The sequence below is a fragment of the Heloderma suspectum genome, chromosome 6 (genome assembly GCF_057233095.1).
Source record: "Heloderma suspectum isolate Gila_16-S chromosome 6, 16-S_ref, whole genome shotgun sequence".
NCBI lineage: Eukaryota > Metazoa > Chordata > Lepidosauria > Squamata > Helodermatidae > Heloderma > Heloderma suspectum.
This window is the reverse complement of record NC_139463.1, coordinates 116,397,186-116,420,547: the sequence shown is the minus strand read 5'-3', so window position 1 is coordinate 116,420,547 and position 23,362 is coordinate 116,397,186. Positions and strand designations below refer to the sequence as shown.

Here is a 23,362-nt window from a genome sequence, read left to right as displayed (position 1 = left end):
TCACTTCCGCCCGGCGTTCCGCTGCCTTTTAAAAAAAGCTCCTGTTTAACTCTTCCGTGGCTGGTGGGTGAGAGCGCGCGCGAAGCGGGTCGGCGAGAGGAGGCGGGGCTTCCCGCCGGCGGCCGTTTCACCCTTCCTTACACAGCACGCTCGCTCGAACCGTTAAGGCGACGGAGAGCGGGCTCGTGGGAGGCTAGAGCGCCGCCGCGCGGAGCAGTAGAGAGTAGGGCTCTCTCTCTCTCTCTCGCGGTAGAGCGGCCCTAAGCTGAAGGAAGAAGAGGACGCGTTTTAGAGCGGCTCCGGGCTTTCCGGATGTGACGTCCAGCGGCCGATTCCGCCCAAGCTTGACGGTTGGCGGCGGAGAAGAAGGAGGAGGCGGGGTTCGCAGGGAAAGGAACACTGCGGAGTTGTACCTCCGGGTTGCCTAGAGCGTCGCAGGAAATGCGGCCGCAGCCTACGAGAGAGAGGCCGGAGCGGCCACGGAAGGGGCAGGGATTTCTCCATGAGTTTTAGCCGCCGCTGCTGGCATAGTCAAGGAAGCGCCGGAAAAGGAAAACCAGAGCGTCGAAGGAGGGGGGAAGCGAGCAGGGGAACAGTAGAGACGGCCGCTGTGGAGTGAGCTAGAGCGGCCTGTGGAGGACCCCGGGTCGGGGCTGGGCTTGAGGGGCTTCAGCGCCATGTCCTACGCCTATCTCTTCAAATACGTCATCATCGGGGACACTGGTATGGGAGGGGGGAGAGTGAGGGTCTGTGGGCCTGGGGCTGGTAGTGGGGTGAGGGTCGTATTATTTATAGTGGTGGTATTTAATGGGCTTGATACACGTTTTACGCTTTTCAGAACTGTGCCCCATCTTACGATGGTGATGAGTTGTACAACAACCCTGTGAGGTAGGACGTTCGGGCACTGCCGTTCCCATTTTACAGATAAGGACAACCTGCGGCCGGGAGAGAACCACCTCCCGGGCCAGGGCTCCTCAGCCGGCAGCCTTCTGCCCATCTTCTCCAGACTAAGCGTGGATGAACGCTGTGGGATTTCCTTCTGAGTAAGCATGCCTAGGGTTGGGCTGTCGGAGTGGGAGCCCATAGAAGGGAGAGGCTGGGATCCATTTATCCCTGCTGCGGCTAAAATAGAAAGGTATGACACTATTGCAGGGAATCCCCAGCAGTTTTAAACAGAGAAAAACACAGCTGTGAATTATAATCCAGTGATGTTGTTGCATTAGTAGCAGCGGTGGTGGCAAAAGGGGATGGCAAAGAAGCATTTTGGGTTTATTTCTTTTAAAAGGAATAATCGGGAGGGAGCCCGGAGAACAGACACGGAGAGGGAGCTCCAGAGGCGAAGTGCCGTGGCAGAAACGGCCCTGCCTTGATCCAAGTCTTGTCTCTGCTGGTTCTCCTTAGGCTTCTGATGAGGCTGTTGTAGTGCAATAAACAGCAGTAAGATTATCAATCATACAGTGACTGCCCCCCGCAAGAGTCCCTTCCTACTGTGGATTCTTCCGACACACAAGGGTGGGACTGGACATGGTCTAGTGACACGATCCCGCAAAGTGTGCATACCCCGGCCGCAGTATTTCTTTGATGCAATCCTCTTATGAGGCCCTGAAGTGCTCCATGTACAATGCCTGTATAGTACTGAGAAGAAAGGAAAAACTCATTCATTCACTTGTGCTGCCGATCACCCCAGCACAGATGCATACTCCGCCACTACCAAGGGGAGCACGTCTTTCATGGTGTACCCTAAAGTGCTGGCTTCCCTCCTGCTTTCCGAAGTGGGGAAGTTAAATGAAAAAAAGCTCTTTTCATCTTGGCCACTACAGTGTTCTCGCTTCAGGTCCATTGTCAGGCGTAATACAAAGGGCTGGTTCCTCCTCCTAATATGGGTCAAAGACTATTGGCGATGCTGAGACAGAGGGGTTAGCCTGGCCCACTGAGCCTCAGCCCTTAGAACCTCCTCCTGCTCTTGCATTTTCCTTCCAGGTGTGGAATTTGAGGCACAGATGATCAGGATAAAGCCCTGAACAGTTCAGGGCCAGGCTGAATAATGTCTTTATTATGGTTTATTGTAAGTATTCATAAATCACTTTTCTGCCCACCAGGGCCCTCAAAGCAATGCACAGTTCAAACCAATACAGTAAATAAAACCCCAACTGAATAAAAGCCCAAGCAAAACACTCTTTAAAACAGCTGTCCCCAACCTGGTGCCCTCTTGATGTTTTGGACTACACCTCCCAGCATTCCTGACCATTGGCCACGCTAGCTAGGGCTGGTCGGAGTCGATGTATAAAACTACAGGAGAGCACCAGGCCGGGGAATTGTGCTTTAAAACAAACTAGAACAGTACTAGTATCCATCAAAGGCCCAGTGAAAAATTGCCATTCTTACTGCCTGTATGAAACTGCCTGGATAAGATGGAGCCCAGTTCTTCAGTCAGGGTGCTGCTACTAGAAAGGCCTTGTCTTGTATACCTGCCAAGCTAGCCCCTTTTGGTGGCGGGACATTCAACAGGGCCCTGATGAAGACTGCAGATTACAGGATTGCTCACAAGGGAGGAGGTGGCATTTCAGATATCATGGCCCCAACTTTATATGTCTAAACTAGGCCCTTGAATTGGGCTTGGAAACAAATTGGAATCTGGTGTCTTTGGTTAAAGTCAGACAATATATCAGGGGTCCCAAATGCAGCAGCCGTGGCTGCCTCCAGTTGGTGCTTACAGAGCACTTCGCTCTCTGCCCCCTTAAAAAAAAAAAAAGTTAATAAATTGAAAATGATTAGGGCACCAGGTTCTCCTTCCAGTTCCTGAACCTGCTGCAGAACAGCTGTTCAGTGGGCAAGAAGAGAAAGCAAGGCCAAAGGGGAAGAGAAAGAGCAAGGTAAAGAGGTGGTAGAGAGAGAAAGAGCAAGGCTAGAAGCTGGGAGTGGACAGAAAGAGCAAGATAAAGGGGTAAGTGTGTGGGGGGGAAGCAAGGCTAGGGGCTAAGAAGGGAGAGGAAGGAGGAGGCAAGGGACAGGGAAGGGAGAGGAAGGAGGAGGCAAGGGACAGGGAAGGGAGAGAAATAGCAATGCAAGGGGTTAGGGGAGAGAAATAGCGATGCTAGAGACTGGGAGTGGAGACAGAGAGCACAAAGGAGAAAAGTCTGTGTGGATGGAGGAAGATTGGCTGGGCCAGGAAGCAACCCCTACCATTTCCCCCTCCCAACCTCTAGCCTTGCTGTTTCTCTCCCCTCACACCCCCCACACCCCGACTAGCCAGGCCCCCATGGCAGCCATTATGTGACTAACCACATCCCTTATGGGAACCATTTTGTGGTGGTGCCAATGAAATTTCTCAAATTCCCAAATGTGCCCTTGGTCCAAAAATATCGGGGACCTCTGCGATATATGGTTTCTAAAGTGGATGTCAGACAACAGTCTAGCTGCCACATTTTGCACTAGCTGTCATTTCCGAACCCCTTTTCACAGGCAGCCCCACGCTGTCTCATATGGGCATACCTGGCCACCATGTTCATCATCAGAGGCTTTATTCCATGACGTCAAGTGGTTCATTTTCACTAATGGTTTTATTACTGTTGGGTTGGATCCAGATTTACCCATACTTGGAGTGAATCCACTAAGATCAGTGGGACTTATTTATTTATTTAAAGTATTTTTTTTAATGCCGCTCCTCAGCCAAAAAAGGCTTGCTGATCGGCTTAGTAATCAGTAACACAAGATCTAAATAGACACGACACACAAGGAAAAACAAATGAGGAGGGAAGAGGTGGGGGGGAAGTAAACCTTTCAGCAGGGCTGGTGGAATGGCTCTACTTCCCACAGTCATCTCCCTCTGCCATGACTAACTGAAGTGCCATTGATTTCAACAGTATCTGATTTCACTGTTAATATATTTTGCTCCTTAACTATGCCACCCAGAGCTTTGGCTAATGGGCGGTTTAGAAATGTAATAAATAAATAAATTATGAGTAAATCTGGATCCAGCCCAATATATTTAGCTTACTGTTAGACTCTTTGAGGCCAAAAGGTGGGGTAGGAATGTTTAAATAAAGAAATAAAGTCCCAAAGAAAAGTACGGAGAATTTGCAGATCCTACATTGAGCGGAGAGTAGACTAGATGACCTCTTCCATCTCTGTGATTTAGGTTGAAATCGTATTCTTATATGAGAGCAAATCCTGTTGAATATTGTGAGGCTTACTTTCAAGTAGACATGCATAGGACAGAACTATTAAGCGTGTAAATCTGCTGTCAGAGGGTTCTGTGCAACTTGTACGTCTGTCATCGATCCGTTTTTCTTTCTTTTTTAGTAGAACAGTTTGTGATTGTGTTTTATAATTTTTTCAAAGGTGTCGGGAAATCGTGCCTCTTGCTACAGTTCACAGACAAACGGTTCACGGCTATTCATGACTTGACAATTGGTGAGTGCTGGTGCCAAATGGCTATCGTTGGTGCATGTGTTGGGACTGGAGGGGGAAAATTGGGGGTTAGGGTATTGAGGGGTGGGGGATGTGAATGGATGGAGACTCCCTTTCTATATACAGAGAAGCACTCTTGTGGTAATTAGAACAGCACTGTCAGAATACGTGGTTGGCCTTGCAGAATTACGTAGTCAAAATAGACAGGCCCCTGTCTGAAATGTGTTTATAACCTAAGACGGGCAATGGGCTTCTCTCCATGAGCAATTTACTGCACACTTGTGATTGGCCATGGAGGTTTGCGGGTCCTTTACCTGATGTCGTCAACCTCCAGGACATCTCCCGCGCTTTTCCCGAGTTATCCCACTTTCAAAAACATGGGAGATAAGCTGAAATGAAAATTAACACAGCATATCAGCAGTGTAATTTGGCCACTAGATGGCGCTGTTTCACTGAACGTATAGAGCATTGCTGAGAAAGGAAGTTTTCAATTCCACATCACGTGTTCTCTGTCTAAAGGAGCCTGTTGTAATCCTGCAAAGAAAACAAGCAGAAAGCCCGGTAAGGTTGTGGGAGTTTAGCCTGGTGTAGAAATGCTCACTGAGAAAAAACAAAGGAGCGGTTATTTTGTTTCATTAATTTTAATCTGAACACTTATTTTCTGCCTCACATCCAAGAGCAGGGGTGTTGAACCTCTTTCAGCCCAGGGCCTGAATTCCATTTCAGCTATGCCCTTGGGGGCCATGTTCCAATGGTGGATGGAGGCAAAGGCAAAAGGTACGGGCCCAAAAATACTGGCATATTTTAGTAGAAACTCTTTCTGCATTTCAGCCTTTTAGAATGTGGGGAAAACTGGCACAGAAGCCAGGAAACCACCAATGATCGGTGGTTGGGGAAAATCTCATAGTCCTAGAACCTGATTGGGTCATCCCATGAAGCTGGTTGGCAGGAGATTTAGAAAAGATAACAGGAAGTCCTTCTTCACACAGCACATAGTTAAGCTGTGGAATTCAATTCCACAAGATGTAGTGATGGCCAGCAATTTGTAAGGCTTTAAAAGGGGGCTGGACAAATTCCCTGAGGAAAAGGCTATCAATGGCTACTAGTCTTGATGGCTATGTGCTACCTCCAGTACCAGAGGCAGTGAGTCTATGTACACCAGTTGCTGGGGAATTTGGGTGGGAGGGTGCTGTTGCAGTCACATCCTGCTTGGGGGTTTCCCGTGGGCAGCTGGTTGGCCACAGTGTGAACAGAATGCTGGGCTAGATATACCCTTGGTATGATCCAGCATGGCTCTTCGTATGTTCTTAAAAGGGTAGGCTCAGGGGCAGGAGGCATAGTGTTCTGAGGAACCCAGGTGGGCTGGATTTGGCCCTGAGACAGACCGGATTTGGCTTCCAGGCCTGAGGTCCTTCACTTCTGTCTTAAGACGAACCCACAACTAACAATTTTTTTAGAGTCTTATATTATATTGCAAGGTATATAGCGCTCTCCCCTTTCCTAATAACGATAATTATAGAGCCAAAGACAAGAGTAGAGAGGGAAGAATGTGGGTAAATGCCAGTGCACACACTTAAAGCTGGGTTGCAGTCAGGAATTACGATTGCCAGGGAATGAGCATTTGAGTTATATCAAAAAGCAGGGTGGAAAAGGTGGATCTTGACAAGGGTTTGAAAGAAGTGTGTGTGTGCCACTGATGTGTTCAAGGAGGCAGTTTCACGCATAAGGCGCAGCACAGCAGATCAGCCAGAATCAGTTAGGTAAGCAGGAACCCTTTGGGTGGCTGTGGATGATAGGCCTGGAAGAGGAGAGGTCACAGGCAGTCTTACAATGAGAAACAGAGGTTGAACAATAGGGTAGGACAAGGCTATGGAGGACTTTAAAGTGAAGGTATCATCCCGGTTCCCATGTAACGGCAAGCCAGAGTATGCACTGAGTATGGGTTGTTAAATTCTGGCTTGCGTTCGTTGTGAATCTCGAACTATGGGTTAACTATGGGTTGTTAACCACAATCAACCAGGTAGAGAACCATGGTTTGTTGTTGAGCTGTCAAGTCTGGGTTGCTTTAACTCTGGGTTGTTGTTATGTGCAAACCCAGAACCCTGGGTTGTTTTGCCAGGCTATGTAATATTCAAAATATATTGATAAAATGGCTGAATCTCTCTCTCTTTCTTTCCCCTCTTTTTGCTTGCTACTGTGGATCCATTTAATCCTCTGGCTGTTCTCAGAGGCATCCTTTTTTCTCAATCCCCATACAATCCCCTGGTCTGTTCCTCCCCGAATCTTACCTCATTGGCAATGCCAGGACTGGAGGGGGGGGGGGGCAGTGAGCTAGGCCCACTCAGCCTCCCCCACGCCCCCAAAACCCTCCTCCTGTTCTTCCCTTTTCCTACCAGGTGTGGAATTCGGGTCACGGATGGTCACCATTGACAACAAAAAGATCAAGCTTCAGATTTGGGACACGGTGAGGACCTCTGAGAGCCCTGTGCCTACCATCCGTGGTGTGCTTGCGTGTATGGGAGAGATATTGGGGGGACTGGGTTGCCAAAAGACAGCCAAGGCATTTTAATTTCGTTTCTGCCATGTCTCCCTCCCTCCCTCCCTCCCCCACCGGCCTGCCCCGCCACTCTCTCTCTTGGGCATCTGATCCCATCTAGCATTCTACCCTTTGTATGTATCGCTGATCAGGAAATACTTGTTCCAGCCCGCTTGGTAAAAGTGTGCCAGAGCTGAAGTGTTAGAAGGAAGCAAGGAGCCAAGGACCTTAATAAGGGAAGAGAGAGACTGGTATTATGCGGTTGTGGCTTGGGACTGGGGAAAGACAGGGCTGGGTGAAAGGGTAGGTCACAGGAGGTCAAGACTACAACGTTAAGGCAGAGGGATAGGGCTGCTTTTCAAGCCAAGATGGTTTTGTTTGTTTTTCATTATCCCATTTCTTAGTCACATTATAACAAATTATTCTCCAGGTGCCATACAAACCATAACTTGGGCACAACCCTATGCATATTTAGACAGAAAAGAAGTCCTACAACTCCCAGCATAGCTGTCTGGGGCATGCTGGGAGTTGTGGGACTTTCTTCTGTCTAGACTTGCATAGGATTGCCCTCTTAAGTGCGTGGATGGCTGAGCTTTCCTTGCAGGCTGGCTTGCAGCCACTCTGGCTTGCCCACTGCCATCAGTTCTTCACCTTGTTGCTGAGCAAACATAGTCCTGAGGAGCTTAGTTAACATCTTTTAAAGATTCCGGTCCTCATGGTTGCAGGGTTGGAAAGAAAGAAAAGAGGGAGGATCGGAAATCAGGATGGCAGGACATTAGCACCTTCTTTAATGTCCCCAACAACTTGAGTTCCTTCCTCTGCCCCTCACCTGTCACTAACTGCCCACCTCTTGCCAATCTCCATGCTTAGTTCGCCAAATACGCCCCTCAGCTGCTTCATCTCTCTCATGCTTCCACATATTTTTAGAAACCGGAAGCAGAAAATAGGATGCAGAACAAGCCAATGTTTACACATGTTAATTTTGCAGTACTCATTCTGAATTTTTAAAAAGTTACCCTGACACTGAATATGGCCAGAGATGGAAAAGAAGTGAACATTTTAAATTCCACCCTAACTCATGACTGACACAAGTTGGTCACATTCAGCCCCTCACCTGCTCAGACAGATGCTTCCAGAAAGTTCCTTTCCTTAGAGATGAACTGACTTCCAGGGGGCTAAACTATACACTGTGTTAAATGCACAGGGTGTGGCTGATCCTACTTTTTATTTTAGTGTAAGCGAGCGGGGGCCCCAATCAGGACCACTGTGCGCAAGTGGGGTGGGTGGATTAAACCTTTCCATGCAGCCTCTTCCCTACCCCTCTGAAAAAAGTTTTGTCCCCCACCCACGCTGAAGCTAAAGAAAAAACCCACTGGTGCCAACTGGTTGCGGCATGACTGGCCGATGATTTATTTGTAACGATTTACTTAAGGCACAATCCTATTCATGCTTAGACTGAAAAAAGTCCTACAGCTCCCAGCTTTCCCCAGCCAGCACCCAATCAGTCAAACAAGGTAGTCCCTGCCTGCAGGCTTACAATCTAAAAAGAGAGGACATACAAGGAAAAAGGAATGGGGAGGGAAGAGGAAAAAAATAAGCAGCCTTTCCGCAGGGCTGATGGAATGACCCTCCCTCCCCTCTCATCCCCATCCATTACAACCTGCTGCAATGGCTGCTGGTGGTGTTAGGTGAGGGAGGAGGAGCCTTCATGGGGGGCGGAGGGGGGGCTTCAGCAGGGCTGGTGGAATGGCTCAGCATCCACTTTGTCCGTGCTGCCTGGGAATGATGAGTAGTTGCAGTCCGACGCCTCTGGAGGTGGTTGGGGAAGGCTTTGGGTCCTCTGACTGGTTCTCTTCCATCCCAAAGGCCGGACAAGAATCCTTCCGCTCCATCACGCGCTCGTACTACAGGGGGGCAGCCGGGGCGCTGTTGGTCTATGACATCACCAGGTGAGGCCCGACTGTAGGTCTGCAAGTCGGCACAGCCGAGAAGAATGGCAAATGCGGTTCAGCGTAAGCAAGCATAAAGCAATGCACGTTGGGGCAAGAAATCCCAACTTCAAGTATAGCCTGATGGGATCTGAGCTAGCAGTGACCGACCAGGAAAGAGATCTTGGGGTTGTAGTGGACAGCTCAGTGAAGATGTCAACCCAGAGTGTGGTGCCACTTTAAACAAGGCAAACTCCATGTTAGGCATAATTAGGAAGGGAATTGAGAATAAAACTGCCAATATCATATTGCCCCTATACTAATCTTTGGTGCGACCACACTTGGAATACTGTGTACAGTTCTGGTCACCACACCTCAAAAAAGATATGGTAGAGCTGGAAAAAGTGCAGGATGGGGCAACTAAAATGATCCAGGGGCTGGAGCATCTCCCCTTCGAGAGAAGGTTACAACAGCTGAGATTGTTTAGCTCGGAAAAAAGGAGGGTAAGTGGAGACATGATAGAGGTCTACAGAATTATGCATAGTGTGGAGAATGTGGATGGGGAGACATTTTCCTCCCTCTCTCAAAATACTAGAACCTGGGGTCATCTTATGAAGCTGATTGGTGGGAGATTCAGGACAAATAAAAGGAAGGACTGCTTCACACAGTGCAGAGTTAAACTATGGAATTCGCTACCACAGGATGTAGTGATGGCCACCAAATTGGATGGCTTTAAAAGGGGGTTCAACAAATTCCTGGAGGAAAAGGCTGTCGATGGCTACTAGTCTTGATGGCTGTGTGCTACCTCCAGTACCAGAGGCAGAGCACCGATGTACACCAGATGCTGGGGGACATGGGTGGGAGGGTGCTGTTGCGCTGTTGGGTTCCTGGTCGGCAGCTTGTTGGCCCCTGTGTGAACAGAATGCTGGACTAGATGGACCCTTGGTCTGATCCAGCAGGGCTCTTCTTATGTTCTTAAGAATGTGCTGTGTGGAGTTGAACTTGGGGGGTGGGAGTAAGAGGAGGAGGTGGAGGGAACAGAATGTGGCATTTTCAGGATCCGGAGTTCTCAGCTTTCAATTATTTGGAGTTGTCACACAAAACAAGCCTTGTGGCTGGAGAAAGGTAACGTGAAGCCACAGTAAGCTAGAACAGCCTTCCCCAACCTGGTGCCCTCCAGGTGAGATGGACTATGACTCCCAGCACCACCACCCCAGCCTGGGGGTGATGGGTGTTGTGGTTCAACATATCTGGCAGGCTCCAGGTAGAGGAAGGCTGCGTTACACTAAAATTCAGTATACATTCGCTAAACCTTGTGGCTCTCCAAATCTATTGGCTTACAAGTCCTATCATCCCTCGCCATTGGCTATTATGGCCAGGGCTGATGGGAGTTGTAGGCCAAAGCATTTGGCAGGCCACAACTTGCCCACCCCTGCACTAGATGGTGGAAACTATTCCCGATCTCTTCTTTATCAGACAGGGGGAAATGAAGAATATGAACGTGATGTTGTATCAAGCTAACAATGTAAATAAGAGTCAAAGAAGTCAGACAACATGGTAACCTGTTCATAGTGTCTTTCACAGTGTGCTGGCGAAACTAAGGATACACTTCTAGAGATATATTTACAGAGCAAACCCGCCTGTGGCGTCAGGTGAGGTGGGGAGTTAACTCCAATTCAGAGCCTGTAAAATATCCAGGGTGAAAGTGAGGGAGGAACAGCGTTTTTGATTTCTCCCACCCATCTCTCCACCCCACCTCCAAATTTCATCCCATCCGTTTCAATGAGAGAGAACTAATTTACACCAGCTCCAACACTGGTGCAGATTTGCAGCTGGTTTGGGGGCTGAGTCCTGCAGATCTGCAGCCTCTCTCAGCCTGGCCTCCCCCAGCACGCCTCCTTTCTCCTCTCTCCGATGTCAGAGCAGAACTGGCCACGGAGGTTTCCACAGTGTCTGGGAGGGGGGTTTGTAGGTCAGATCTCCCCCTCGGTGGGAAAACCTCTCTTTCCACCCTTGGAGTGGGAGGATCCAACCTATCTTAAAGACCCTGGGATGCTCTCCTAGGAACCATAGGATTGCAGTGTTAATTATGTTGTAAAATGATATCTCGTCCACTTTAGCGATGTGTTTTATATTTTGATTAATTGTGTTTTTTATATGGTAGTTTTTAAAATTCTAAATAATACTGTTTAGATTACAGGTTTTTTAACCTGATTAAAAGTGCATTTGTTGGGGGTGGATAAGGAAGAACAGCATTGTGAAATGGAAGTAGGCAGGGCTCAAGCTAACCTTGATGTCTTACTCCCTGACCTACAACCTGTCCCCCCAGATGTGAAGGAGGTGTCTGCAGTTTATTTAGTAAGTCATGGAAAGTGCAGAAAAGGGCAACTAAAATGATCAAGAGGCTGGAGCATCTCCCCTATGAGGGAAGGTTACAACAGCTGGGATTGTTTAGCTTGGAGAAAAGGCAGGTAAGGGGAGACATGATAGAGGCCTACAAAGGTATGCATGGTGCAGAGAAAATGGATAGGGAGACATTTTTCTCCCTCTCTCAAAATAGTAGAAGGTCATCCTATGAAGCTGATTAGTGGGAGATTCAGGACAGAGAAAAGGAAGGACTGCTTCACACAGCGCAGAGTTAAACTATGGAATTCACTACCACAGGATGTAGTGATGGCCACCCATTTGGATGGCTCCAAAAGGGGGTTGGACAAATTCCTGGAGGAGAAGGCTGTCCATGGCTACTAGTCCTGATGGCTATGTGCTCCCTCCAGTACCAGAGACAGTGAGCTTATGTACACCAGTTGCTGGGGAACATGGGTGGGAGGGTGCTGTTGCACTCATGTCCTGCTTGGGGGTTCCTGTGAGGAGCAGGTTGGCCACTGTGTGAACAGAATGCTGGGCCAGATGGACCCTTGGTCTGATCCAGCACGGCTCTTCTTATATTCTTATGGAAGAACACTCTCTGCATGCTCAGAGGAGCTCTCTCCACATTTTATTGTACAGATCTTGGGGTGAGCCGTGTGGGTCCCTGGCTCTGCCGAGCTCCTGGAGAGCAGGGGGAAGGATGCCCCCTCTCGGATTCCATTCCCCTCTGTCCACCTTCAGCAACATGACCTCTCTTTCTTCCTCTGCGCAGACGGGAGACCTTTAACCACCTGTACGCCTGGCTAGAGGATGCACGGCAGCACTCCAGTTCCCACATGGTGATCATGCTGATCGGCAATAAAAGGTATTCAGGGCTCCCTAGTGTTGCTTTCTTCCTCTAAATTCCTGCCCTCAGCCAAGGGTTCCATCTTTCCCTCCCTAAAAGATTTTCTTGGGTTAAGGAAAACAAATGGGAAAAGTGATGGCAAAACATGGGAGGGTTACAAATGGAAAGTGACGTTGCCTGGGACCCTCCTGTAAAATACATTGAATGAGGCTGGACAGCTGCACAGGAAGAGCCTTGTCTGGAAGCACCCTGTCTCTCTAACTTTTCTAGTCACATGTATGTTTATATTCCTGCTGCTTGTTTTCAGAAGTTAAAAAAAACCCTTCAGACAGCTAACTCTTTCAATCGGGGTGGGCAACTCATGGCCTTCCAGATGTTTTCGTCTACAACTCCCATCATCCCTCTCCATTGGCTGTGCTGGCTAGGGCTGATTGGAATTGTAGGCTAAAACATCTGGAGGGCCACGAGTTGCCCACTCCTGCTTTAGTTGTATAAAATGTAACTGGTTCAGTTGTGCAGTGGAATGGGCCTTGCTGTGTCTTCTTCTTCGGTTTTATAGTGAAGCAAGGCCAACAAAGGCCCTAATACCTTGCTGTGTCTCCTTTTCCTCCTTCCACTTTAAGGGTGGTTGGTCATCAATGGAATCTGGGAGGGGCTGATTGGCTGTTGTATAGGAGGAACTGCTAACAGAATCTGGGAAGGGTTGATTGGCTGTCCTATAGGAGGAACCACTAATGGAACCTGGGAGGGGCTGATTGGCTGGCCTACAGTACGTGGTATGTTGTCTTTCCCATGCTGTCTGCATCCGTTCTTCCTGACAGCTGTAGGGTGTCTGGCTGCTGGCTTATAGGACATAAGCTCTGTTGATTTCAGTGGGACTTATTTTCAGGCAAGCATGTTTCGGGTTTAGCTTTTACTGTTGTTATTTTCTTTTATCCTTGTGCTATATGGATCTCCCTTATATTGAGGCCCAACAACTGGCCCATCTCTAGCCCAGTCTTGCACAAATATTCTGACTGGCACTAGTACTAAATGATCTCTTTCTCAGCCTTTCTATCTAGATTAAACCTGGGACCTTCTGCCTGCAAAGCAAGTGCTCTACCAGTGAGCTAAAGTGGGGTGGGCAGAGACAGAGAACTCAAAATTTCTCAGGGAACCAGCTAATAGCTGACAAATGCACATGCTTTTGGATGGTCACTTAGAGCAGGGGTGGGTAACATGTGGCCCTCGAGATGTTTTGGCCTCCAACTCCCATCAGCCCCAGCCAGCATAGCCAGTGGTGAGGGATGATGGGAGTTGTCAGCCAGAACATCTGGAAGGCCACAAGTTGGCCACACCTGATGGTAAAAGAAGGGTCAATTTTACACCCTTTCTCAGAACCCCTGATTTTTTATTTATGTATTTTTTATTTATTACATTTCTATACTGCCCCATTGCCGAAGCTCTCTGGGTGGTTTAGATGTAGAGCATAGACAGGAGGCGCCAGCTCATGAACGTATGTTTTTGGCTTGGGTGCTGCTGCTGGTTTCCGTGTGTTGATAGTTCAGACTTCCACTTGACCAGAGGAGGGTGGCTCTTGCCAGCTCTCGGGCTACAGAAGGGAAAGTCAGTTGAAAGTGCAAGAAAAACAGTGATGGTCGGTTTTGCCTAAGACAACACAGCGATTGTCCTGTCTGATTGGAGATTTCAACATGGGTCTCCAGTATCCTAAACAACATCTTACTTCATTGCACCCTTCACCCCCACCTCTCTCTCTCTCCCTCTGTGTGTGTGTACACGCACAGGGTACACGCTCGCGTACACACACACACACACACACTTAATTTAATTGAGCCAGGATCTCTTCTCAATCTTCCCAGTGTTGAGGACACAGAATAATGGGCTCAATTTACAGGAAGCTAGATTCTGGCTGAACATCAGGAAAAACTTCCTGACTGTTAGAGAATATGACAATGGAACCAATTACCCAGGGAGGTGGTGGACTCTCCCAAACTGGAGGCATTCAAGATGAAGCTGAACAGCCATCTGTCAGGGATGATTTGACTTGGATTCCTGCATTGAGCAGGGAGTTGGACTCAGTAGTCTTGTAGGCCCCTTCCAACCCTACTACTCTTTGATTCTGTGATTCATCTCCAGCACTGGTGCCTTTTTCTTTGTTTTTTCTGGGGTTTCAAGATGGCTCCGGGCAGACAGCTAGATGAGATAACTTTCCAATCCTCTTCATACTTCAGTTTGGATTCCTGCATTGAGCAAGGGGTGTGGATTTGATGGTCTTATAGGCCCCTTCCAACCCTATTATTCTATAACTGACATAATCTTTTATTTTTATGTATTTATTATTGTTTTATTTGAGGATTTAATTTGTACCTACCTTTCGACCAAGAAAATGGCCCTCAAGGCAGTCAATACATGTCTGTCCTGCCTCTCAGTCCAAAAGGCTACTGGAGCTGCTTACCAACAGTCAGTTAAACAAGATGGTCCCTGCCTGCAGGCTTATTGTTTAAAAAAGACAAGACATGCAAGGAAAAAGTGATGGGGAGGGAAGAGGAAAAAATGAGGTAGCTGTGTATGTGTGTATACGTATGTGTGCGTGCATGGCTGTTTCTGCCTTTGAGGCTCTCATGCTCCTGCCCTAGCCTGACTTGTTCTGCTTGCTACTCTTCCTGTAGCGACCTGGAGAGCCGTCGGGCTGTACAGAAGGAAGAAGGTGAGGCTTTTGCCCAGGAACATGGCATGGTTTTCATGGAGACCTCAGCAAAGACGGCAGCCAATGTGGAAGAGGTGAAGAAAGGAATGCTGGCAACTCCCCTGCCCCTAGTCCCTTGCCTCCCTTCTGATCGGGAAAGCGTTTGTATGCATTTGCATAATTTATTTTGCTCCTGCTAGCCAAATGGGAGTGGGGGGGGGGGGCACACAAGGAGACATCCAGGGACTGAAATCCTGCTCCCTGGAAGCCTTGCTTAGCCCTGGGTTCTGAGAATTTGCCAGACATTTCTTATCTTGGCATATCTTAGCAACCATAACAAACAGAAACTTAAATGGAGCTGAATTCTGCACCACTTCCGAGTCTGCGTTTACACTTGTACGCGTGTGGGACTGGCACAATACACACAGCCCTGGATTTCACCCAACTCTTCTGGGTCTCTTATGTGTACAGCTTTTCAGACAAGTCAAAGAAAAAATTTAATAGTCCCTTGATGTTTCTTTTTTTTGTCAACCTGTCTCACCACTATATCTAGTGGATCATTTTCTGGAACTTCATTAGGATGAGTGGGGGGTGGGGTGGGGGTGTGCAGAGAAACACACCCACCCACAACACTTTCATTGGAGAAAAACCTCCCTGCCTGGTTGCTTGAATGTAATTCTTGCTTGCCACAGGTGTCCCGGTGAGAGGCTGTTTACAGGGCTGATTATGTTTTGTCTGGACCATAAGTGCTCAGAGTGGATTATAGGATGCTTAGTCTCATCTTCCCATTTTGGCTATCCAGCATTTATCTGTGGCTGAGCTTTGCCTTGGTCCTATAAAGAGTTAGAAAAAAAATTCCCTGCATAATTCCCTCTATTAGCGACGTTCAGGGGCTGAGTGCTAATCCTTATGTAGCCAAAACAGTGCCACCCACACACAAGAGGGAGATATTGGCAGGTCTGGGGGAACACATTGTTTGCAGAAGCACAAAAAAACTGTCAGGAAAAAAACCCTAAGGGGGTAGCGTCCCCACCCCCCAAAACAAAACAGCTCTGTGAAGACTGAGCATGTTCAGTAGCTGACTATTTTGTTGGAAGGGGGGCGGGGAAGCAAAAAATGGGGATGGAAAGAGGATGGATATGGAGTATTCTGGAAAAGGGCATGACTGGCTGGAACTCTGAACAGGAGCAGTCTGTACTGCAACATTTTGTTGCAAGTATGACTTGTAAATTACAAACATCCACACCTTTCTTCCTGCACAAGACCTTCTCTTTCCTTACTGTGTCCCATGTGGATGTCCAAACCAGGCACTTTCATTTATGGCTATCCTTTACCCCTCTTACTGATTTATAAACGTTTCCCTTCCATCTGCTTCTTCCAGGCCTTTCTCAACACAGCTAAAGCCATCTACACAAAGATCCAGCAGGGCCAGTTTGATATTGCCAATGAAGTGAGTTGGAGAAAAGCCCCCCTGGATCTCCATCGACCCCGTAGCCAGGAATTTTGTGGGTGGGGGGCTAAGGGAAGATCATTGCAGAACAGCCAGAGCATTAGTACAAGTAGCTTAAGCATTTTTAATTGATTTGTATTAAAGACTAACAAATCCAACCTTAAATTTTATGGCACAAGAAACAAAGGTTTCAGTGAACGTTGCAGGCTGCCTTATACCTGGTCAGACTGTTTGTTGCTCCATGCCTGGTAATTTTAACTGGAGATTCCAGGGTTTGAATTTTGGGGTGTATTCCTTAAAATGGAGGGGCAGAACCTCTGGGGGTCCCAATTCAGCCCTCCGGGGTTCCCCAGATGGCTACACCTCTTCCCTTCACCCCACCCCTTTCCTCCGCCCGCCTGACGTTGGCTGGTTTCCCCATTTTTGTGCGCTTTTCCCCCATTCAAAAAGGTTGAAATGCCTCTCCTAATGCTTTGCTACTGGCAGTAGAAGCTTTAAGCGAAAACATGCTGGTGGCAGGAATGAATCTGAGTGTGTGGAGATGTCTGGCAGCTCAGATTCAGAATGGGAACAGCCAGAATAGGGGAAGGCTCCCTCCCTAGTGAGCCCAGATATGGCGAGGCTTTCTTCCCAAGACCTTGACACACAGATGGCCCAGGCTGAATGGCTCCCCCATTTCTCCACCATGAGAACTCAAGTTTCGGGGGAGGAGGGTAAGGGGCGTGACTTGAGGGACGCTAGGGTCCATCGCAGAGCAAAGCGGGAAAAGTTAGGGGTAGGCACAGACCATCCACGAGGTTGGCCACTCGTCGAAGCCAGCGTAAGAGGGAGCCACCCTAACGGAGGGGCATCCCTGTGAAGCGAGTCTGGCTGAGAAGTTCATGTCCAGACTGCTGGCAACTTCTCTAACTTCCGCTTCGTCTCCTCTGTTGATATTCATAGATGTGTGGATTAGCTGGTCCTATGTAGTCTGAGGGTCTCCTAGAATTTGCATTGGTAAAGATGCTAGTCCTTACCCAATAAAGTAGTGTTAGCCTGAAACTTTGTTTCCGGGAGTGTGTTGTCTTTGGCACCGCCCCCTTTGTCTACAGCTCTGCCCCTTTTGCCTTTGGCCCCGCCGACCACTGCAGTGCAGCCCCTGGATGCTTTTCCAAAACTGAATTCAGCCCTCCGGTTGAAAAGGGTTCAACACCTTTGGCTTAAAGAATGGTGTCGCTCTTCCAGAGCTGAATGGAGAGGGCCAGGCTGAACAGGGCAGCATACCCATTTCTGGGGATCACAAGCCGGAGGGTGCTCTTGTGCTCACGTCCTGCTTGTGGGCTTCCCATTGGGGCATCTGGCTGGCCACTGGGGGAACCAAATGCTGGACTGGACAAGTCTTTGGGTTGATGCAGCAGGGCTCCTCTTACGTCCTCACTCGACAAATGGAAAGTTTAGCTTTTAATTTTGCTGTCGGGCAGAACCACGTTTAGCTCTGTCAAGAGCATTGTTGTTTGGATGTCTGCTGATACATTTGTGTATTGGGCTTAAAACCTTTTGAGGTCATAGTTGAGTTGCTTGATGAATTTTGTATGTTTGTAGTTTATTTAAAGGGTTTTTTGAAGTAGGTGTTGTCAATGCCCAAATTACCGTGGGATTGGGAATGCTGCCCCTCTATTTGTTTTTTTGAAGACTACAGTTGGGGGGACTGGAATGGGGTTTCTGGATTCCATTAAGACCCCCACCTCCTTTTCCCTCATATTTGGAGCACTGTGTTGTTTTAATCCTAACGTCTATAAGCTGGATCCAGATTTAGTTATAGTTAGAGTAGGCCCATTGAAATCAATGGGAAAGTAGTCATGAAAGCAACTTCAGTTGATTTCAGCGGGTCTGCTCTTAGTGTGACTGAGTCTGGATCCAGCCCTATATCTACATACATAGACACATTCTGATTCCTGGTTAAGGAATATCTCCTCCCTTTTTCTGTTACATTAACCGAGAGGAGACTCAGTAAGCCTCTTCTCGATGCCTGCCTAGGACTGTAAAAACAGGAGGTATCATTACTCACATGGCAGACATTGAGAGCCAGTGTGTGTAACAGTTAGAGAGTATTGGACTAGACTAGGAAGACCTGAGTTCAAATCCCCACTCAGCCATGAAGCACTCTGAATGAACTTGGGCTGGTTATGATCTCTCAGCTTAATTTTTGCCATGTGGTTGTTGTGAGGATAAAATTTGGGGTGGGGCGGAGGAGTTTGTGCACTGCTTAAGCTCCTTGTAGGAAGGATGGACTATACATGTAATACATAAACGTATGCCCGTTGGGCTGCATTCTACTTGGTGAGCCGCCCCTTGGATGGACCGTGCTTTGATCTGGCAAGGCTCGTCTTCTCTCCAATAGTTTTCTTGTTTTCCCTTGCTCCTAAACCTTCGGCGGGTGCATATTTGTGGTGGCATTTCATTAACTGGCTCACATGCCCCATCCCAAAGGCTAAAGGTGGCAGGTGGGCCTCAGATCGCAATCCTGTTGAGGCTTCCTTGATGGTATATTTATGGTGTGGGAGGGACGGGAGAACTGTAAAAAGTGAGGTCACTGGGAAATTAAGGGAACAATTCTATGCATGTTTAGGCAGAAAAAGGTCCTGCAACTCCCAGCATTCCCCAGCCAGCATGCTGGGAGTTGCAGGACTTTTTTCTGCCTAAACGTGCATAGGATTGTGCCCTAAGTGTTTTAGCAGGGCTAGTGCAATGGTACAGTGAGGAAGGTCAAGGCAGTGCTGGTTTTCCTGTGGATGCATGTCATCGGAGTCCCTTTATTTTTCTTCTTCTTGAAGGGAAACGGCATCAGGATCGGCCCCCAGCAGTCCTCGATTCTGCAACCTGGATCCGCCATCCGCCAGGGTCCTCCAGGCTCGGGAGACCGATCGGGCTGCTGCTGAATTTCCCCAAAATCCAGCCAGGCCCGTTGTGGCTTGGGAACGCACAGAGGATGGCGCTTCACTTTCTCTCTCTCCCATTCAGTTTCAGGCCCTCCATGCTTGGGGAGTGGGATCTTCCGATCCAACCTGACCTCGACCCTGTTACAGGCTCCCCCCTCCCTCCGGACATGGGGACTGGGACTGTTCTGGACCTAGAGTTGTCTCTGGCTGGGGGCCTTTGATTATTCTGAGCTCTGCCATCACCCCCTGACATTCCTTATAGGTGAGGAGCCACTCTTCCCCCAGTCTGTGCCATATTTCAGCTGTTTCCTCTCCTGCTATTGGGAAATTTTCATTCCACGCTTTGGGCTTATGGAACCCAGTGGTTCAGTCATCTTACCTGCTCTATCTGATCTTAGACTTGAAGCTATGCCACACTGTTGTTTTTCTTCATATTAAACATTTCCACGTTTCACTTCCTCTGACATGTCTTTATACTGGGAGGGGGAAGGGAAAAGCTATATGAAAAGGACTCCATTGTTCCACATTCTGTCTGGCAGATCCTTAACAGAAGCTACCAACAACTGCACAAAGAACTTGCCTTGCTTGGAATGGGGTCCCTGTGGCGTTCCTGCCTATTTACCAGTGAGAATACCGTTTTATAAAGCCTTTCTCTCAGCAGGCAACACCTTCTACCACACACAGTAACACTGCCACTGGGATCTTTACCTCAGGTCTAACACCTTTTCTTCCCGAGTTGCGAGGGCACGCTGGCTTTTATTCTGACCTATATGACTCTCTTTATTATTTTACCCTTTTGTAGCCATGAGCCGTAGCCATAAGATTGTATAAAACATAGAAATATTTCTTATTTATAAAATTAAGATGTTAATCTGTAAATAAGGGCGCAATCCTGTTGAGATAGTCGGCAGCCTCGGAAGTCGGAGGCTACTGAGTATCCAGCGCAGGGTGGCCGTAGCATGGAGGCGATCCTCGCCTATGTACTCTGGCCACGCTGCATTCTTGGCTAGATGGCCATTTTTTGCTAACACTCAGCCAATCATCTCACATATGCAAATACATGATACCTCCTGTCAATCATACCACTCTCACGCTAGATCTACTTGGCAGAAAACCTAGAGTCATAACATTAATACACATATATAAACCCAGATTCATAACATGCGACATCACAGTCCCCCTTGGGGAAAGGGACAGCACTGAGATAAGCAAAGGTAGCTGACCAGATCAAGCTCTTTGTCCATTTAGCTCACTATTGTTGACACTTTGAGGTCTCAGGTGCAGAACTGTCTTCCACATCTCCTCTTGTCTGATCCTTTGTAAGCGGAGTTGCTGGGGATTGAACCCGAGACTTTCTGCATGCAAAGCCTGTGCGCTTACCATTGAGCCATGGTGGAGTGAGCCTAGTTTGTCAGCTGTTTACCTTGGAAGTCCAATGGGTGTGTGAGTTAAGGTGAGATGATCACGAGATTCAAAGCAGGGGAAGGGGCTCCCCTCAATGGAAGAGTGGTGTCTTGGGAGGGGGCAGGCATGACACAGTGTGCTGAATGCCAAAAACACAGAGAGATGCTTGTTATTCTGATGAGAAGGGGGAGCATATCCTACATACCTCACATGTGTATTAGTTCTTATAAGAAGGGGACACATTGCTTGCACATGTGTATTAGTATTCTTAGGCTTAAATCTGTCTTCCCCAACCTGGCGCCCTCCAGATGTGTTTGACTACAACCCCCAGCATCCCTGGGATGCTGGGAGTTGTAGTCCAACACATCTGGAGGGTGCCAGGTTGGGGCAGGCTGGCTTAGATTAAGTAACTCTGATGTTGCAATCGTAATCACTCTTACCTGGTTGAGTAAGCCGCATTGAGCACAGCACGACTTGCTTCTGAGTAACCATGCATAGGATTGCACCACATGTCAATTTTTAAAAGGTGAATATGCATATATTTGTATATGAAGAGCAACAATAGTTCTGAAAGGGGGGGAAGTAAGTATAATTTGTTTTGTGATGATGGTACAGCGGACTTCATTTTAGGTCAGGCATTCTCTCCTTCATAGGAGAAAAGAAAGAGTAACTTCTAAAATGGTGGCTGCTGCCTCTGGTTTCTGTAGAACATGGTGGTCGTTTTGTAAAACATAAAACTTGGTGGTTGGTTGTTTTGTTTTTGGAGTATAGAACATAAATCCACATACTTCTTAAAGAAAACTCGCTGCCCAGTGTAATTGCCGGGGCACCTTTTTGTTCTTAAGATGTTTTGAGTCAGCTGCTTATTATATGACTATTTCTCCACCATTTAGAAAGGAGATAGATATTTACAATGGATATCAGAAATAATAAAGAGTTTTCAGTATGTGATACACAACCAGCCATAATTTTTTCTTTTTAAATGATGAGTCTAATGAACAATTTTGCCCAAACCATGAAAGCTGGTATTCTGGTGGATGTCCTTTGCTTTCACGGTCTTGAGTTTTTACCATGTGCACTCAGAAGTAAATCCCAATGGTTTCAAAGTAAGTAGACTCTGGATCGCAACTTTTAAGTCAAAAAGGACAAATATCAGCAACTGCTATACAATAGGAGAAAACGAGTATTATAGTATAACTTGGTAGAAGTGAAGATTTTAAGCCCACTTTATGAAGTAGCTGAGTAAGCACATTGCTGGCAAAGGAAGTACCTACATTATGAAAATAAAGGAGCATGAAGGAATCTTTCCTGTGTATATGGTGGACTGGTTGGTGGGACACTTATCTCTTACCACCCCACACATCCATCCCCGCCCCTGGCCCCCACATGCTTTAAACCTCACATTCTAAAAGTGTGAGTAACCCACCCTAATCCATCCAGGTTATAAATCCTACCGGCAAACTAAGTCTTATTACTTCCAGTAAAAACAACTAGAGTCTTGTGGCACCTTAAAGACTAACGAATATATTATGGCATCAGTTTTTGTGGACATAATGTATTATTTTAAAGGACCCACAAGACTCTGTTTTTGCTGCAACAGACTGTGACCCCTCTGAAAATATGTATTTACTGCATTTTTATCCTACTTTTCAGACTAATTATTGTCTCCCGAAGCAGCTTGCATCAATAGAGAGAGAGAGAGAGAAACAGGCCCTGCCGTCAGGCTTAGAAACTGAAATGACAACACACTAAGGATGGGGAGTGGAAGGGAAAGGATGGGTGGAGATCAGTTTTTCAAGGACAGAACAAGGTTGTGAGCTATAAGCAGGCATTTAAATGCCCTCTGTAAATACTTAAAATAAGTCTTATGATGGTGTCTGTAACCCCCACCCTGCTCTGTATTTTGTGACTTGTCAGCTGGGGAGAAGGATCAAGCCATAAGAACATAAGAGCCATGCTGGATCAGACCAAAAGTCCATCTAGTCCAGCACTCTGTTCACACTGTGGCCAACCAGCTGCCTACGGGAAACCCACAAGCAGGACATGAGTGCAACTTGTCCAACACGGGCAGGACTTAAATCTTAGAATCTGCAAGTCAAATCCAACTTCCACCACGCACTGCCTCAGTGCTCAAGTGTTGCATCAGCTTTATCATTAAATGGATCAGTCTCCAATTCCGGTCCTGAGAAACTGGATCAGGCTGACATGTTGTGGCCCAAAATTCTACCCAGCCTGTTTTCCCCATCTGGGGACAACAGGGCTTGCCTTGTAGGGCGGTTGTGAAGGCCAAATCAGTGATAAAAGACCTTTGTCAAATAAACAATGCCTGTGCACAATGATAAGTAACTATTTTGGCAACAAGGTTGATGAATCACAGTTGGCCTTGCCCCTAATATTTCGCCTCCCACCACCACCATGCAGGAGTGGGCAACTTGTGGCCCTCCAGATGTTTTGGCCTACAACTCCCATCACCCCTAGCCAGCATAGCCAATGGTGAGGGATGTTGGGAGTTCTAGGCCAAGACATCTGAAAGGCCACACGTTGCCCCCTCAGCCAGGCCAAGATGGCTTCCTTGTATAGGTGGCTATCTTATCGCCCGACTGCCTTGAAAAAGGACGCGATAAAATACGTATGGCCACATCGCCACACGGCCAAACGCTCCATAAATACAGCTTTAATAACGGGTTCTTTCTTTAAAAAAAAAAAAACACGTATTGTGCAGAAAGTGAATCAGGCGGTTCTTTAGACAGCCTCGCCGGGACGAGGCCCCCCCGCTCTCGCTTCCCTTCTGTCCCCCGCCTCGCTCGGCAAAGCGG

The 23,362-nt window shown here is 47.7% G+C and overlaps 1 protein-coding gene across 15 annotated transcripts; it reads left to right on the top strand.

Annotated features, from left to right (window-relative positions):
* The first annotated feature begins 11 nt into the window (after positions 1–11).
* On the top strand, positions 12–23,247 carry RAB2B (RAB2B, member RAS oncogene family). 15 transcript variants are annotated; one of them, XM_084806335.1, is made up of 10 exons: positions 12–350; positions 839–1,043; positions 1,981–2,065; positions 4,342–4,413; positions 6,807–6,874; positions 8,813–8,895; positions 12,014–12,106; positions 14,758–14,869; positions 16,156–16,224; positions 19,038–23,247. In XM_084806335.1, the coding sequence occupies exons 3-10, from the start codon at positions 2,056–2,058 to the stop codon at positions 19,140–19,142; spliced, it is 612 nt and encodes a 203-aa protein (XP_084662461.1). In that variant the 5' UTR covers positions 12–350; positions 839–1,043; positions 1,981–2,055; the 3' UTR covers positions 19,143–23,247. The 15 variants fall into 15 exon arrangements, with proteins under 15 accessions (XP_084662461.1, XP_084662465.1, XP_084662459.1 ...); XM_084806333.1 differs by lacking the exons at positions 12–350; positions 839–1,043; positions 1,981–2,065 and adding an exon at positions 559–723; XM_084806337.1 differs by lacking the exons at positions 12–350; positions 839–1,043; positions 1,981–2,065 and adding an exon at positions 559–723 and having other exon boundaries at positions 14,758–14,939.
* Positions 23,248–23,362: the final 115 nt, after the last annotated feature.